Source organism: Danaus plexippus (assembly GCF_018135715.1).
Source record: "Danaus plexippus chromosome 13 unlocalized genomic scaffold, MEX_DaPlex mxdp_15, whole genome shotgun sequence".
NCBI lineage: Eukaryota > Metazoa > Arthropoda > Insecta > Lepidoptera > Nymphalidae > Danaus > Danaus plexippus.
This window is the reverse complement of record NW_026869849.1, coordinates 7,608,931-7,624,030: the sequence shown is the minus strand read 5'-3', so window position 1 is coordinate 7,624,030 and position 15,100 is coordinate 7,608,931. Positions and strand designations below refer to the sequence as shown.

The 15,100-nt window shown below is 35.9% G+C and overlaps 4 protein-coding genes and 1 non-coding gene across 6 annotated transcripts in view; 1 reads left to right on the top strand and 4 right to left on the bottom strand.

Annotated features, from left to right (window-relative positions):
- Positions 1-2,050, bottom strand: part of LOC133320196 (E3 ubiquitin-protein ligase Ubr3-like) — a 35,134-nt gene extending 33,084 nt beyond the window's left edge. Inside the window, exons 1-2 of the mRNA XM_061527758.1 lie at positions 2,012-2,050; positions 1,705-1,897 (exon numbers count right to left, since the gene is read on the bottom strand). Coding sequence (XP_061383742.1) covers positions 1,705-1,897; positions 2,012-2,050 — 232 coding nt within the window. The remainder of the gene's footprint in view (positions 1-1,704; positions 1,898-2,011) is intronic.
- A 935-nt stretch (positions 2,051-2,985) lies between these two features.
- LOC133320216 (probable ATP-dependent RNA helicase DDX56) lies at positions 2,986-7,132 on the top strand. The gene is given in 12 exon segments (XM_061527859.1): positions 2,986-3,207; positions 4,004-4,228; positions 4,399-4,661; positions 4,741-5,001; positions 5,359-5,514; positions 5,516-5,546; positions 5,751-5,900; positions 5,978-6,075; positions 6,201-6,342; positions 6,517-6,529; positions 6,532-6,734; positions 6,869-7,132. Coding segments are annotated over 12 exon segments (1,671 nt in total). The 5' UTR covers positions 2,986-3,147; the 3' UTR covers positions 6,938-7,132.
- A 741-nt stretch (positions 7,133-7,873) lies between these two features.
- LOC116770480 (U1 spliceosomal RNA) lies at positions 7,874-8,039 on the bottom strand. The gene has a single exon (XR_004353533.1). It is a non-coding gene; the product is annotated as a U1 spliceosomal RNA (small nuclear RNA).
- Positions 8,040-8,309: 270 nt separating this feature from the next.
- LOC116770247 (uncharacterized) lies at positions 8,310-10,328 on the bottom strand. The gene is made up of 5 exons (XM_032661644.2): positions 10,151-10,328; positions 9,487-9,642; positions 9,261-9,356; positions 9,046-9,185; positions 8,310-8,533 (listed from the first exon to the last, which is right to left on the bottom strand). Exons 1-5 carry the CDS (start codon positions 10,196-10,198, stop codon positions 8,341-8,343), a joined length of 633 nt encoding a protein of 210 aa, XP_032517535.1. The 5' UTR covers positions 10,199-10,328; the 3' UTR covers positions 8,310-8,340.
- Positions 10,329-10,875: 547 nt separating this feature from the next.
- On the bottom strand, positions 10,876-14,471 carry LOC116770243 (uncharacterized). Of its 2 annotated transcripts, none has more exons than XM_061527940.1 (7): positions 14,284-14,471; positions 13,566-13,751; positions 12,516-12,611; positions 12,161-12,363; positions 11,817-11,948; positions 11,291-11,407; positions 10,876-11,006 (listed from the first exon to the last, which is right to left on the bottom strand). In XM_061527940.1, the coding sequence occupies exons 1-7, from the start codon at positions 14,317-14,319 to the stop codon at positions 10,886-10,888; spliced, it is 891 nt and encodes a 296-aa protein (XP_061383924.1). In that variant the 5' UTR covers positions 14,320-14,471; the 3' UTR covers positions 10,876-10,885. The 2 variants fall into 2 exon arrangements, with proteins under 2 accessions (XP_061383924.1, XP_032517527.1); XM_032661636.2 differs by having other exon boundaries at positions 14,305-14,471.
- Positions 14,472-15,100: the final 629 nt, after the last annotated feature.

Genomic DNA, 15,100 nt, shown 5'->3' with positions numbered 1-15,100 from the left:
ATAAAGAATATCTAAATAAATAAACATAAAGTGACTTTTACATAAGTCTTTCAGTTATATAAATTATTAGAAAAATACTGCACTGCAAAATATAAGTTCTAAAAAAGTAATATTTTTGATGTAAGTGAATTTGTTACTAGTTTGTTTTTTGTTTAGGCTCTGTTGTTATTTGTTTTAAAACTATACAAACATAGGATGGTATATAATTCACAACATTTTATGGCAATGTCAAAAAATAAAGGATTTCAACTAGGCACAAATCAAACATGTAATTAAGTTGATTAAATATCATAGTAAATTTTTTAATTACTTTTAAACTGAAGGTATAAAAGTACCTAGTATCAATCAATATCTAAATTAAAACAGTTGAACTGATTTTAAATAGTAAATAGGAAAAATATTGAAAACTCTTAGCTAAGTACATTTACTTAGCTGTCAAAATACATATAAGCTTATTATTTAAATAATAAAGAACAAATCGTTTGAACTCCAACATTATCCTCATACAAGAGGACAGTACTTTTCGATTGTACTTATCTTAAATACACTTTATACAGTCATTGATATATTCTTGGTATAAAATGTATATAATTTCTCTTAAAAAAAATATTAACTGTTATATAATCTTAGTTAATAATTATCTAATCGAAACATATGATTCCATTTAAAGTAATGCAATTAGCTAGAAAAAACTCATGCACCATGCGACCCAGATATATGGTTCCATTGAGGTTAGTGTATAATGTTAACTTGAGAGGCATAGATTACATAATGTTTGACATACAGTAAAGAGATCTTGTCAATAACAGGTGCAGAGGCCATGTCACGATGGAGGCTAATGATGGGGAGGTTAAAGAGATCACACATGGAAATATATCTTGTTTCATTCTATACTATAACTGATATAGCATAGTTGGAATGGGTTAATTTAAATTCAAATAAGTACAATTACAAATAAGGTTATTACGAGTCTAGATAATAGCTTTAGTCATTTAAGTCTATGCAAAATTAATACCTTGCAAATTATTCAGCAGGGGTTAATCTGATTTACAATTATTACAATTTTATATATGAATAAGGAGTTAATGGAAGAATATCTTAAGCAGCAGTCATTAAGATACACGCCGGATGGACAGCATTTACATCATATTTCATATACTGTACAAAAATAACCTATTTATAAGTTTAAAATGAAATAAAGTCTGATGTCATAAGACTAGTCAACATATACAAAACTATATATACTGGGCCATTGTTGTGATGGTTTTTATTATATACGAACAAATAAGCCAATATTGTCATAGCATGAATAATTATTTGTCATCCTGTCTATATCATTATATGTTAAGCATCTTACTGCAACAAAGCAATTATAGAAAGATCCTGCTGTGACCTCAAAAATGTCTACCATAACAATACATTATTACTATTCTATATTTATTGTAGGACTTGGTCTAAAGTATGTTATATCATGACTATGACAAATCACTGTCAGACACCTAACATTTAAAATTCTTCTGACAACTGGAACCTATAACTAGCAAACACAATACAGCCCCAGAAATAAATAAAATTTAAGAAATAACGGTATGACTGTGGGATCTTGGATAATAATAACGGCAAAACGTAATAAAATGTTTTTTTAGCATAACCTACAAAATACGAGTTATATAATAAGAATACTGTTATAATAGTCCCACTTACCGACTGCAGCAAATTCGTCTGGGGTTCTTCCACCCGCTAAAAGCCACCGACACCAGTCTATTGTCTCCCACTCATCTATGGCCTTGCTGGGGTTAAGCAAGACATCTAGAAGTGGACCTAAGTGCTGCGGCGAGCCGCTAGCGCAGTCCGCATGGATGTACGCAGCTGCACCCCTCTTCCCTTCTTCATTACACTTGGGCAGTTGAATTAGACATTTTTACACATTTATCACTAGTTACACCGAAAGCAAATCATACACATAAGTCACTGTACATTTCGGTCACTCACGAAGAAGAAACACCATTACCAGTTTACATAAGGCAATGAACTGCGGTCCGTAACGCATCCGCGGTTAAACATCGTGGTAGCGGATTGCTAACACATGATAGTCTACAAAACCTTGTCGTAAAGCACTATAGGAAACAATAATTTGGATTTTTTTAGAAAATAACAATAAATTAAATTATTTCGCAGTTGAAAATAATAATAGAGTAATGCAGAAACAACTCGGCCATTCGAATGGGTTGCTATAGAAATAAATAAGAAATTAGAAATTGTTGCCTTAAAAAAAAAACTTCAAAAATGTATGAATTTTATTGATTATTTGATAAGATATTTTTTATATCTGACAAATTTTCCAAAAATAGTAAATACCCGTACAGCAACCACTAATGGCTTGCCATGGAGTTTGGCAGTGTTCGTTTTATTTTTTAATTCGTTTATTTAATAAAAATATCTTTTTCGGTTATTTAATAAAAATATATTCGGTTATTTAATAAAAATATCTTAAATATTGTGCCTTTAGGCGTGTTTTCATCTTATCATAATGGCATTCGTTTAAAATTAAGATTACAAATGAAAACTTTCAGGACAAAGATTACAAAGCAAAGAAGTATTCAAAGTAAATCATGAAACAATTTGAAATTTTTATATCGATTTTCTACGATAAAGTGGTACGATCCCAATAAAAAAATATATATTATACTTATAGAAATGGCAGTCAAAATCATTCATTGATCAAAAAGTAACTCAAAATAAAGGAAATTATATTGGTCCTAAATCTTTTAATTCTGCTTAATAATATTAGTAAGCTGAAATGTTTTTTTTTTTGAATTATGATTCGCATTATTAACTGAAAAAAATAAGGACTATTGTTTTTTTTATTTAAATATCGTTATTATTGAAATACTTTCCACTGAAATAAAATTTGAACTATTCCTCACAGAGTACATTTCATAACGTAATTATAAATATTATGTATATTCTGTAGTGTGTCAAATGTCAATTTGTTTGATAAACGAAAAGAACTTGCGCATTGCTGCGTATTTCGTGCTTTAGTAGATATATTTTTTAATTCTCCATGTTAAACTAGTGAACATATAGTTTAATACTACAGGTATAAAGTTTAGTTATTTTCAAACGATTTTAATATTTTAAGCAGACATGAGTGAAGACAAAAAGGTTATGTTCCATGAAATGGAACTGGATGATCGATTATTAAAGGTAAGTTCTATTGGCGATTAAAGCTATTTCATGTAAATCCCTGAATTATATTGAAATTAAAATATATATTTTTAAAATTAATATATTTTGAATACCTTTAAAATGGTATACACACAACATAAACACCATGCCAGTTGACATACATACCATGTGCTTCGGTTATAAAACATATTTCTTACATTTATTTGTTTGTTAATCATAATGTACTGTTTAAAATTTAACAATGTTATTAACTGGAATGATCATTATTTATATCAACTTAATTTTTAACCTTTATTCAATAACGCAAAACAAAAAAGTTACGACAAATTAATATATATATATAAAAAAAAATCTCCTTGGGAAGACTTTCGTATCTATGTTGTCACATATTAAAAAAGGGTATCGATTTTACTTCTGAATGGTCATGTATGTGAATTGCAACGCAGATAGTGAGGAAGGTTCAGAGGCGTGTTCGTCTTCTTTTACGGAAAAGCCACAATGTTCTTAAAAATTAAATTTAGTTTAAGACTTATTTTCAAAATCACGGCAGGGCTCTGTATAGTTAACGTATATCATACTGAATCAAAAAATATGTGAGAATTTATGTTGTTCTCAGTAAGTTTAATTGGTTCTTATTTTCAAACTTAGCGGTTTGCAACCAAACCTCTGCCAGACATTATGTTAAACCAGTGTCTTTAGGTCGTAGTATTAGTAAATTAGATTTTTTTATAAAAACTTATGCAAGAGATGATCTTGGTTTTTTATATATTGTTGGGGCTCTAATTATAGAGATTATATTTTCAGTTATTTGCAGGCTATATCTCAGTTGGGATGGCCTCACCCGACACTGATTCAAGAAACGGCTATCCCATTGTTATTAGAGGGCAAAGATGTACTCATGAGGGCCAGGACGGGATCAGGCAAGACAGCAGCTTTCACAATACCTGTCATACAAAAGATTTTGAATCTTAAAAATACCAGTGCACACCAATGTATAAGAGCCCTTATATTATCTCCAAGTAAGGAGCTGTGCGGACAGGTGAGTCATCATAACATTATACAAAACTGTCTAGAATTACTCTTAAAGTAGACAATTTCATTTAATAGTTTGATTGAAAAAGAAATAAAAACATCCCAGGATGGTAATTCTAAACAGTGGTGTGAAGATTGATTCCATTTAATAAGACTTACTGTACCTTTTGGTTTCAGATAACTTCTGTGGTTGGTCATTTAACACTGAAATGTGCAAGAGAAGTCCGTTGTATAGACATTTCCTCCAACGGTGACATGCAGATACAGAAGTCTTTACTGGCTGACAAGCCTGATATAGTAGTGTCCACACCATCACGAGTATTGGCCCACTTGAAGGCTAATAATGTAAGGTTGAAGGAGGATATAGCCATGTTGGTTGTGGATGAAGCGGATTTGGTATTCTCATTTGGTTATGAAAACGAAATTAAGGAACTTCTTGAGTAAATACATTTCTACTTACCTATATTTATGCTATCCATTATATAGAACTTATAAATAATTAATTAAATTTATTTGCAGACATTTACCGAAGATATATCAAGCTGTTCTAGCCTCAGCTACACTTTCCGATGATGTTTTAAGTCTGAAAAAGATAGTCCTCAGAAATCCGGTGACATTAAAGCTCGAAGAACCAGAGCTGGCACCGTCTACACAATTACAGCATTATCATTTGTTTGCCGAAGAAGATGATAAAGCGGCCATACTCTATGCATTGCTGAAATTAAATCTCATCAGAGGAAAGACCATCATATTTGTTAGGACGGTTGACCGATGTTACAAGTAAGTTTATACAGAGTTAATAAAATTACAACCTTAAGAGGAAATGTTACTTAATTTTAGTCCAAAATAAGCCTTTTCCAAAGTGGTTGGTAATGCCCCTTTATGGGCGCTGCAGGTCAAAAGGGGGCGGTAAGAGACCTAGAAACAAAAATGGGTCGATGTGTAGCGATTGGGGGTGATTTGTTATTACATTTAGATAGTATAAGTTATATTAGTTTTTCAGTAAGTTTAAAAATAGGGACACTAAAAATATTTTATTGTCAAAGTTGGCAGTACACAAAATAAGTTTGGGAACTTCTGTCCTAAGTGCTAAATGTTAGAACTGGTACTACTGATGACTCTCATTGTCTATTGTAGATTGAAGTTATACTTGGAGCAATTTAAAATCGGCTCATGTGTACTGAATTCTGAGTTGCCGGCGGCTGTACGGTGTATGTCTGTGGAGCAGTTTAACAGAGGTCGGTACCAGATTATCGTGGCCTCTGATGAGAAGGCGTGGAGGAACCGGACGGGGCATGATGCTGGAGGAGACGGGCAAGAAGAAGGTCTGCCACGCTATATAAGAGAAATAATTACTTGTTATAATGTTACAGTTTTCAGTATTCTTGAGAACTAACGCTGCATATCTAGTAAGAGTCTAAATTTACCAAAACAACAAACATATTCTCGGAGAAATAAACTAAAATCATAAAAATAATATTCAACACAAGCAGTCGCCCGAGTAGTTGATGAAGTAATATAATTTTCAGCAAAAATCAAAACGTAGGAAGGACAAGGAGTCGGGCGTGTCCCGGGGCATCGACTTCCAGCATGTGTCTAACGTTATAAACTTCGACTTCCCCCTGGATGTGACGGCCTACGTGCATCGGGCGGGCCGGACGGCTAGAGGGACTAGTCAGGTGACTATAAGCAGTCCGGAACAAACACCACACTGTCATTAATAGGTATCACATATATATGAATACTTTTGTGCCAGGGCTCCGTGCTGTCGTTTGTGTCCATCAGAGAGAAACCGCTCATGAATGCTGTGAAAGAACATCTAACTAAATGTTTCAATGGGCAGAAAGTTTTACAGTGAGTTATCTTGGTCGCTTTACTTTACATATATACATATATATATACAAAATTATTAATATTACTATTTTGTATGAAAAAGATTTAAAATGTTGTTTCCGTTCAGTAACGTCTGTTTCTTCCAGGAAGTATTCTTTCGCGTTGGACGAGGTGGAGGGTTTCCGGTACCGGTCACGGGACGCGTGGCGCGCCGTCACACGGGTGGCCGTCAGGGAGGCGAGGCTGAGCGAGATCAGGAGGGAGCTGCTCAACTGCAAGAGACTACAGGTATTGACCGCACCCACGCCGCTCCTAGACACCATCCGATGTACACTGCCTATGATGAACACGATCCGACATAATACATTGATGAACGACTAATCTTCTCTCTGAACGACTTCCACGCCGCCATCGACTACACTGTCGAATATCTTCGAGATCTTAACTGACCGCTACACACAGGGCTACTTCGAGGAGATCCAACAGACCTGGCCCTGAAGCGCGATAAGGCCCTTCACACCGTGCGCCTGCAGCCGCAGCTGGCTCACGTACCGGAGTACCTCCTGCCGGCCGCGCTCCGGACGGACGGCCCTGAGCCCGAGCCGGCGGCGCCGGACGCGCCCCCCGCCAAGAAAAAGAAGCAGCAGAACTTCGGCAGCGTGAAGAGACATAAGTACCAAGTGAGGACACACCGTCATTAAAATTATATAGAACATTTTTTAGCATTTCATAAAAATACTTGTGCTGTGATTATTGTCAATACACTAGTAATACTATATCGTGTCTGTACGTTTCTGTCCCATGTCGTTCTCAGGCCCGGCAGCGAGATCCCCTCAAGAGCTTCGAGGTGAAGGCTGCCAGCGCGTCGCCGTCCAAGACTTAGCCTTTGTTAGTATGAAGATGCCGTGTCAGTCGCTATACAAATGTGTTTTATATGTTAATGAATAAACCATGTCTGACGGTGTGTTCTGTTCACACAGCCCGAGGCCGCGGTCGCTAGAGCCGGTAGACTTGGTTAGTACTTTAAGAACTACCTGTTTTTATATCGTCCAAGCAAAATATATGTTTCATTTATGAACCTTTTCTTTTATTGTATACGAGGAGAAATTTTATAATTCCTTGGTAATTTTAGTTTTTTTTTTTAAATTTTTTTGCACTATGGTTTTCGCTATAGTGTAAGAAATCTAAGCTTTCTGAGTGCTGAGCCTGGGAGTGCGTGCTTAGAACTTAGTTTTTATAGTTACAAACTGCTACTTGGTGAGTATAAAGGAACATATAGTATACATTTGGTATAAATGTACTTGCTCACCTTTATAGCATGTAAAAATACTAAAAAGTTGGATGTGTGTCTGAAAGATCAAAAAAAAAATAAATAGTCTTGAGTGAACACAGCTGAATACTCCGTACTCAGTAGAAAGAGAATTATAAACTGCCTTCACGTACTGATATAATATGTCAAGGAATCATCGCAATAAGAGGCTTGTAATTTTATTATATATGCGTCTTTGTAGAATGAAAAATAACAAAAAAAACTTTATCGCTTCCATAGAAATAACAATTATTATAACAACATTATCGTTTAAAGTTGTCCAAAATAATAGAAATGTAATTTCCCAGCTCTTAGACCTCTATTTCAAAGCTTTTAAAAACAATTTGAGAGTGGCTTGGCTTTGTTATTTTGAATGTTTTAATTTTACTAATAGTCATTGTGGAAATATTCTTTTAAAACAGATTGAATAGCGAGAGTTAGGGACAAAGACTATGAATCTTCTCTTAGGTAGAGATTTGTTTATGTTATTATATAAGTTGGAGCCTAATGAAAGGACTGCGCAGAACGCTAGTCCTAACTACCAAAAATTACACGCACGACGTATCCCAGTTTGGGATAGTCACAGACTGGCCTGTCCCGGCCGCGGTGCAATGACCGGAGCCAGCCCGGGGTAACCGCCTTCATGATCACGGTAATCCCTGCGCAAGGTTAGTATGACGTGACAACACTCACATGGCCATATATACAAACCAAAAGAAATCTTAACACCGCGATCTAATTAATGTATCAGTGACATCTGTTATCGAAACGCGAAATTAATATGACGTACGGGTTACGTTCTGAAAAGAGGTTTCCTAGATGAGGTTTGTTATTTTTGTTAATAAAAATTTTTGTTTTGGTTTAGATGTAACTAATATATTTCATTGTAATTTTTTTCACTATAAATATAAATATCAGAAAGAAAAAACTAAAGTGTATAAGAAATGATATATTTAAAATTTCAAATTGTCTATAGTCTATACAGATTTGGAATATCGTCTTTTTCTCGGCGGCTCTTTGATGATAGTTTTGGAGTCACTGAACGCTTTTCTCAAGGTGAGCGCTCGTTGTTGAACTGTCGTAGAAGGTGGTTCCAGAGACGAGAAGGGTCGGTCGAGGTAGTACCCGTACGCACCCATTTCGCGACGTTGCCACGGGCTTGTGGTTATCCTGGAATGTTTTTTTTTTTTAAATACGATGAACTAAACTTATTTCGTTGTGTTGCGGTTCAAATAATTGAATAGTATAAATAAACAGTTACATGTAGATACAGTGCGATAGAAAATATAAAATTTCGTGAATTTAAGATTTTTTTATCTGACATATAAATACTGGATGTTGAAGTTTACATATCGTATTGTGAGAATCGAAACTGCAACTTGAATTCAATGTTTTCATAGTGGTGATGATTTCGCGGTTTTGGTCTAGATATATTTAGTCATCAATAAAAAAAAAAATCTTGAAACAGAAAAAAGACCAGTGAAAAGTCTGACTCGAACTCTATAACTTAAAATCACAAAAGATTTTGTCGACTGGCATAAAATCATAAAAATGTATGACAAATCTGTTCATACAAATATTTAGGACATCACATATTTATGATTCTGACTTCCGCCTTTCAAGATAAAATTTAATAGATTGACAAAAATTTGTCGCAACCATGGGATATTTTGTTTCCACACCATATTATGGGCGGTGGCGTCGTGTCCTTGTTCCTAGTGTGGGCGAAGAGCACGGCGGGCATCACGGACACCATCCATACAGTCCATTGCTGCATCAAATACTGCTGCTCCAACTCCTCTGACGTCATCACACCCGAGTTCTGCAGGAAGCGTTATGGATATAGGTTATCAATGAAAGAATTCAATATTCTTAATTCATATAAAATGTAATGTACCGTTTGGTAGCAGTATTCAATGAGCAATTTTATGACGTTGACGACAATCAGCCAGAAGTGTATGCTGTATATAACCATCCAGATGAATAGAAGTCGCTGTGGAAACGAAACAATATTAATAGACGATTAATTGCATGATTGCTAGTAAAAGAAAACCCATCCCATAATAAATAACCAGCCAAGTGGAAATATTAAGATATGAAAGGGATTCTCCGATTCGTATTACCTGTAGTATGATCTCCCACAGTGGGATCCGTCGGAACATGAATCTCCTGAAGAGTGCTGATATAAGCCTTTGAGCGAGTGCAGCCGAGCCAGCTGTCCAGATCGCTGTCGGTATCATCGAGATGGTACTGTCACCACACTTGGCGTATTCCAACATCTGGAAATATATCAAAATCCACCTGCACATAATTGCGAAGACATATGAGAAACTAATTCTATCAGCGATAATTGATGTTTTAGATGTCTTAAAATTTCTCTTGTGATTATATTTTCTTAATATTTTCTCCCTTTACAGTGTCATTGATAACAATTCAGACAAATATTAATATTTAACACATTATTGGTCACATCAGGAATGGAACCCGATACACGTTATGCCTACTAGACAATTTACCGAGACTTTAGGCCGTCGTTCATTGATATCAGCCCCCAACATTATCAAGCAGTCATATTTGACAGGTGCCACTTGGGTATACCTAGGTTTACATCGCTTGAAATTTTATCCTCGTCAATCGATATTGTAGATCTCATTGTTATGTGAACTCATTTTTTTTGCATATATTATACAGAAAACCGCCTGTCTCATCGAAGCATCTATCATGGAATCCCTTCGATGTCGTGCTAGAAATATTATAACAGTTGTTATCTAATCTATTCTTATTTACCTCGATGCTTTCAGATCTTAAATATCCAAGAATATTTGAATACCACATTTTAATTTTGTTCGTGGGACTTGATAGTAATATGAATAATACATTTAGTCAATTATTCCATGAGTTCATGTTTATTTACAAAACGTTACGTTACCATTTTGAAGCGTTATTCAATGATAACTTAATGTCAGTCAATGTTTGTCTGTTAGTGTTTCAGAGAGGTTTTATAAGTATGTCATAGGTGGTATATATAGGTAATGAGGTCAGAATCACAACGACATGTCCCCGCCTGGGACGTTTTATTTGTACTCTTTTGTCCTAAATTTCTTTCAATACACGAAAGTACATTCCGTGAGGTCGATTCCCTACATATCTTACAATAATAAAGAATTTTAGTATCTGCTTTCGCATTTAGTGAGTAGCTTCTCTTAAATGCCAAGCTCGCCAAGGATGGGGCCGTTAGAGATAAGAATGGTATTTCGTTCAGGAGATAGCAAGCATCTTCTTCAAAAACCTTTTTTTGAACCTGTTCTTAAAATCTCTTTCTTAGGATCCATGTTCTGAATATCTACGGAGACTTAAAGACTTACTTACAGAGACTATCTTACAAAATTACAGTGCCAAAAACAAATGAAATGTATAATTGATTAATTTTTGTACTTTTCATTTACTCTTTCTTTAGATTTCGCCATTAAGGTGTGTACTGTGTAATCGCCACAAATAAAAAGCAATTTCAACAGACATAATTTATTTGTCATCCAACTCCTGACACCACCAGGGCCGGCGATCACTGATCGTTTCTTTTGATGGAAGTGCTAGAAGTACGCTCGCCGGCGTGCGGCGCACTGCTGCACGGACATCGGTTTTCCTGATATCATTATAAAGTTCAATTAAAACAGACCAGGGCGAGATAAATACTGATTTGTCCCAACGACCAACCGTTTGGTCACCACTGTAGGAGACTTGGACGGAATGGAAAATGGAAATTGAAATACAACTTCAACTGCTTTTTAGTGAAAAACCCTTATTTTGTTGGTTGACGCAACAAACTTACTGAATAATATTTTTAAATCTCAATATCACCGCTCAATGGCGAACTGAATCTTAAAAATATTTTCATCAAGAAAAATGCAAACATTTCTTTATACAGACCGTAATATAGGTTCTGAGTTTTTGTATCGCGTCCACCGCGCTGTCACTGGACATGCCGAGAAGGCGAGCACTTTGCGACGTGCCCGAGCATGGCACGCGGCTCGAGTAGCTCTCACTCTAGAGGTAGTACATACTACAGAACTAACGAATACGCTACTATACTACACAATGTATGCATTATTTAATATAATCTGAGAGAGTTGATTTTGCCAGAAATGCTTCTTCAGGGCCCATTTGGTCTTGATAATTTATTTTATACCCTTTTTTTCTGACTGAATCTATTATTACCTCTATTGCTTGTTCCTTATAAAATTCTGTTGGAATATGGTACAACACATGTTAAGATAAGCGCAAAATTCACATTTAACGTTTTAATTTTACTAATCGATTACTGCACTGCAATAGCACATTACAGTCTTGCTTCTGGTTTTTCCGTACTGCTTATTAAATACAATACAGTTTTGGTATGACTTAAAGTCAGAAATCAAAGAAGAACTTAAAATAATTATTGGTAAAACATATGTACGTATGTGCGTCAGAAGTTAGTGGCGTAGCGGAGTAGCCTCTCAGCCGCTGATGGATAGCCCCCACGAAACTGTTCACTTTCTGCATGGTGGTGTTCACGCCGTGTGTGGCGCGCGCGTGGAGCTCTGTTTGCCTGTAACGATATTATGACCGGACCGCTCTAGCCTCATTGAAGACCCAGGGTAGACAAGAAAATCGCTTTTGATAAATTTTAAGTGACAAAGTCTATTTCAGAGTTATGGACAAAATATGAATATAATACTCCAGTGTCTGTTTGAAGTTTTCAATTATATAAATGTTTAACTCTAAGGTTACTAGTTAAAATAAGCAGTTCACATTACCAACCACTGTTCCAGATAGGGCATGTTAAATCGTTGACAATAGTGCTTCCTTACGTAGTCGGCGTAGCACAGCGACAGGAACCAGCACACGGTTATATGGATTTGAGGCTGTTGCTGTTTAAGGAAGCGGGTCAGCGGTCCCAGGGGAACCATATCCGTCTGACCCAGGAGACTAGCGGTGGTCATCTCTAATAGCATGTTGGGGCTCTAGTTAGGAATTAAATCCGGTTTTATTTTTTAATACATCTACATATTTATGAATTCAATAATGCTGGTTGAGATGCCGAGTTTTTAACCTTCAGATTAAATTGTTTCAAATTAATTCTTGACGTTTTGTAAAATAAGAAAAAAGTACGTACATCTTTAATGAGAGTGTCCAGATAGTACTGAAAGAAGCGCATTGAGCACACCCAGAGGTGTATCATCAGCGCCAGCATTCCGAGCACCATTGTGGACTAGAAAAATGACACATGAGAAAATATCGTAATATTAATCTACAACGTACTGAAAAATAGATTGAAAGTTAAAACAGACAACAGCATAGAAGTACACGACTGGGCATCATTACTATCGAATTTATGCCATGAATATATATTGTTTAGACGAAACCTCTCAGTATTCCATGGATTCACCGTGCGGGCGCCGGGTCATATTCTTAGTGAGTTCGTTAGTGAACTCGTAATACTTGTTGATCTTGATGGCATGGTCTTTGGGGATGTTGGTTTCCCAAGGAACCATGAGCTCTATTAGTACAACGCGCTTTAAAATTCGCGAATATAAAAATATGTCTGGTCTGGAGGCCGACGCACAAATATCCATACGTGTCCATCATTAAAGTCCAATCCGAAGCCGCTTTAATAATAGAGTAAGGCTTGACGTTTGATTTTGTAGCCCTAGTGTCTTCTCTCACAAAACCTATTGATCGTTGGTTCGTGGTTATTTCTTTTTGCGCTCTTGCTACCGATAGACTAACCGCTTCACGTATGATTTCTATAACCCTATCGTGACGACGCGAGTATTGACCGCTATCCAGGAGTACCCTACATCCCACCAGCAAATGCTTAGCAGTTCCAACTGCCTCCCCGCAGATGTAGCAAGTTTTTTCGGTACCTTTGCCAACCCTTACTGAATTACTTTGATTTGGGAGAGTCATCTGGAACGCATTACACTAAAGAACAAACACACTAAAGAATAAACACTGTATCTAAGAAGTCGTTGTGGGTCAGTGAACATTATTTATATTTATTATTGTTGTTGGCATGCTAAGGTTTTTAAGAATTTTTGTGAATTTAAAAACTAGAAGGAATATATTTTAAAAAGATAAATAAAGGCGGAGCGTTCAATCTGTCACAATCACCATTAACAGAAATCTGTCGACTTCATACTTTAAAATATAATAGTTTAATTACCACGAGAGTTTTCTCGAGCGGCGAAACGTGTGCGTGGTCGCCTGCTATAAAGATGGTCGCCTCCAGCTCGTTGTAGAGGAACAGCGCCGCTGCGCTCGCGAACACCGCCGTCGGGCCCATCCCCCACACCTCCCCGTTGCAGCTCAGCCATCGCGCGATGCACTCTAACTGGGATTCGTATAGGTTCTGCAAGAAGTTGTGTCCTTTCTATCATATACTTATTTTTAGTTCCCCACGAAGTCTCCGGAAAAAAGCAAGGAATTTTATTTGGCAGGTTATCACATAACTGCATTAAGAAATAGATTGAAAAATAAGCAAGCTTTTAAATATAAAAGTCCTCGGACTCGTGACGGTGCCTTAATGTCTCAAAATTCTTTTTCTAACAACAAAACCAGTTGTTGTTGTTAGACTAAGAGTTAGAGAGAGAGACTGTGGCCCAGGCCTGAGCAACTGGAAATAATTCAAAGATCTATATTTCTCCATGTAGAAATGTATTAAAGAACCGTCCCACTGCGGCCGGATCTGTAATTACAACGCTATGTAGTTATCAGACAGTAACAGTAGTTGTGACATTATACTTCGCATGATGAAAGTTCACTAACACTTCAAGACATTAGTCTTCTTTGGGTGAACACGTTCATAGTTTTGATAGTTTCATCATGATCTAAAGGTCGTTGGACTTCTCAACGTGGGTTCGTCATACAAACATTTTACTCACGCAATGTGTATTGAAGCTTACAGTTTTTCCCGCCATGCATACGCTGTTGGCAAAAACCAATTGTTTCTAGTTTTAACATTTTCCCTCCAGTTCCTATTGACTCATCTCGTCAGTCTCACAATTTAACAATTTTGTTTCTTCTCAAAGGTTAATCTTTCATTTTAAATGTTGACATTTGTGTGTAAGGTATTGTGTCAAAATGTAAGTCAGATCTAGAGGGCGTAACAACAAAAAACTTTTTTTGCAAATTTGAAAATGAGAAATTGGCTTAAATAAATAAAATCTTGTTATTAGTAGAAGCCACTTGTCGTCACGCGTGTCTATACAATATTAAATATTTTTGAACATGAAAACGTGAATGCCTTAATTCCATGAAGGTATTAAAGTAAAATTCTGAAATCTCCTGGTGGTTATTAAATCCCTGTGGGTATTTTTTCTGCTCTACGATGCAGAATATTATAATATAAGAAAAAAACTTTTAATAATTAGCCCCCACGCTACTTCTAGCAGATAACGCTAAATGTTTGAGTGTCATCCATATAATTTATATGCATTTTATTTGTAATAATTCAGTAAAATGACCTTTGCTAAACTTATCGTCGGAGGTAGAATTTGGTTTCCTTCACATGTGGAAAGTTATCTATCATTCTAGTATTTATCAGGTCCATTGTACCAGGTTATCATTATACATCTTATACTGATGGCGCCAAGCTAATGATGTGATGACATAGAAATGTGTGGAAATATTGTGGGTATTGAAAATATAAAGCCTGTTTAGTGTGTTTGTTAGCATAAATAACGAATAAAGCACATATTA

Excerpts from the sequence above, each read along its gene's own strand:
- LOC116770247 (XM_032661644.2), bottom strand. The coding sequence starts at position 10,198 with ATGTGGTATTCAAATATTCTTGGATATTTAAGATCTGAAAGCATCGAG. Across the intron at positions 9,357-9,486 it reads TGTGGGAGATCATACTACAG|CGACTTCTATTCATCTGGAT; the intron begins GTAATACGAATC and ends TCGTTTCCACAG. Across the intron at positions 9,186-9,260 it reads TTGAATACTGCTACCAAACG|AACTCGGGTGTGATGACGTC; the intron begins GTACATTACATT and ends CGCTTCCTGCAG.
- LOC116770243 (XM_061527940.1), bottom strand. The coding sequence starts at position 14,319 with ATGGCGGGAAAAACTGTAAGCTTCAATACACATTGC. Across the intron at positions 12,364-12,515 it reads TGGACACTCTCATTAAAGAT|AGCCCCAACATGCTATTAGA; the intron begins GTACGTACTTTT and ends ATTCCTAACTAG. Across the intron at positions 11,408-11,816 it reads CTAACTTCTGACGCACATAC|AGTGAGAGCTACTCGAGCCG; the intron begins GTACATATGTTT and ends TACTACCTCTAG.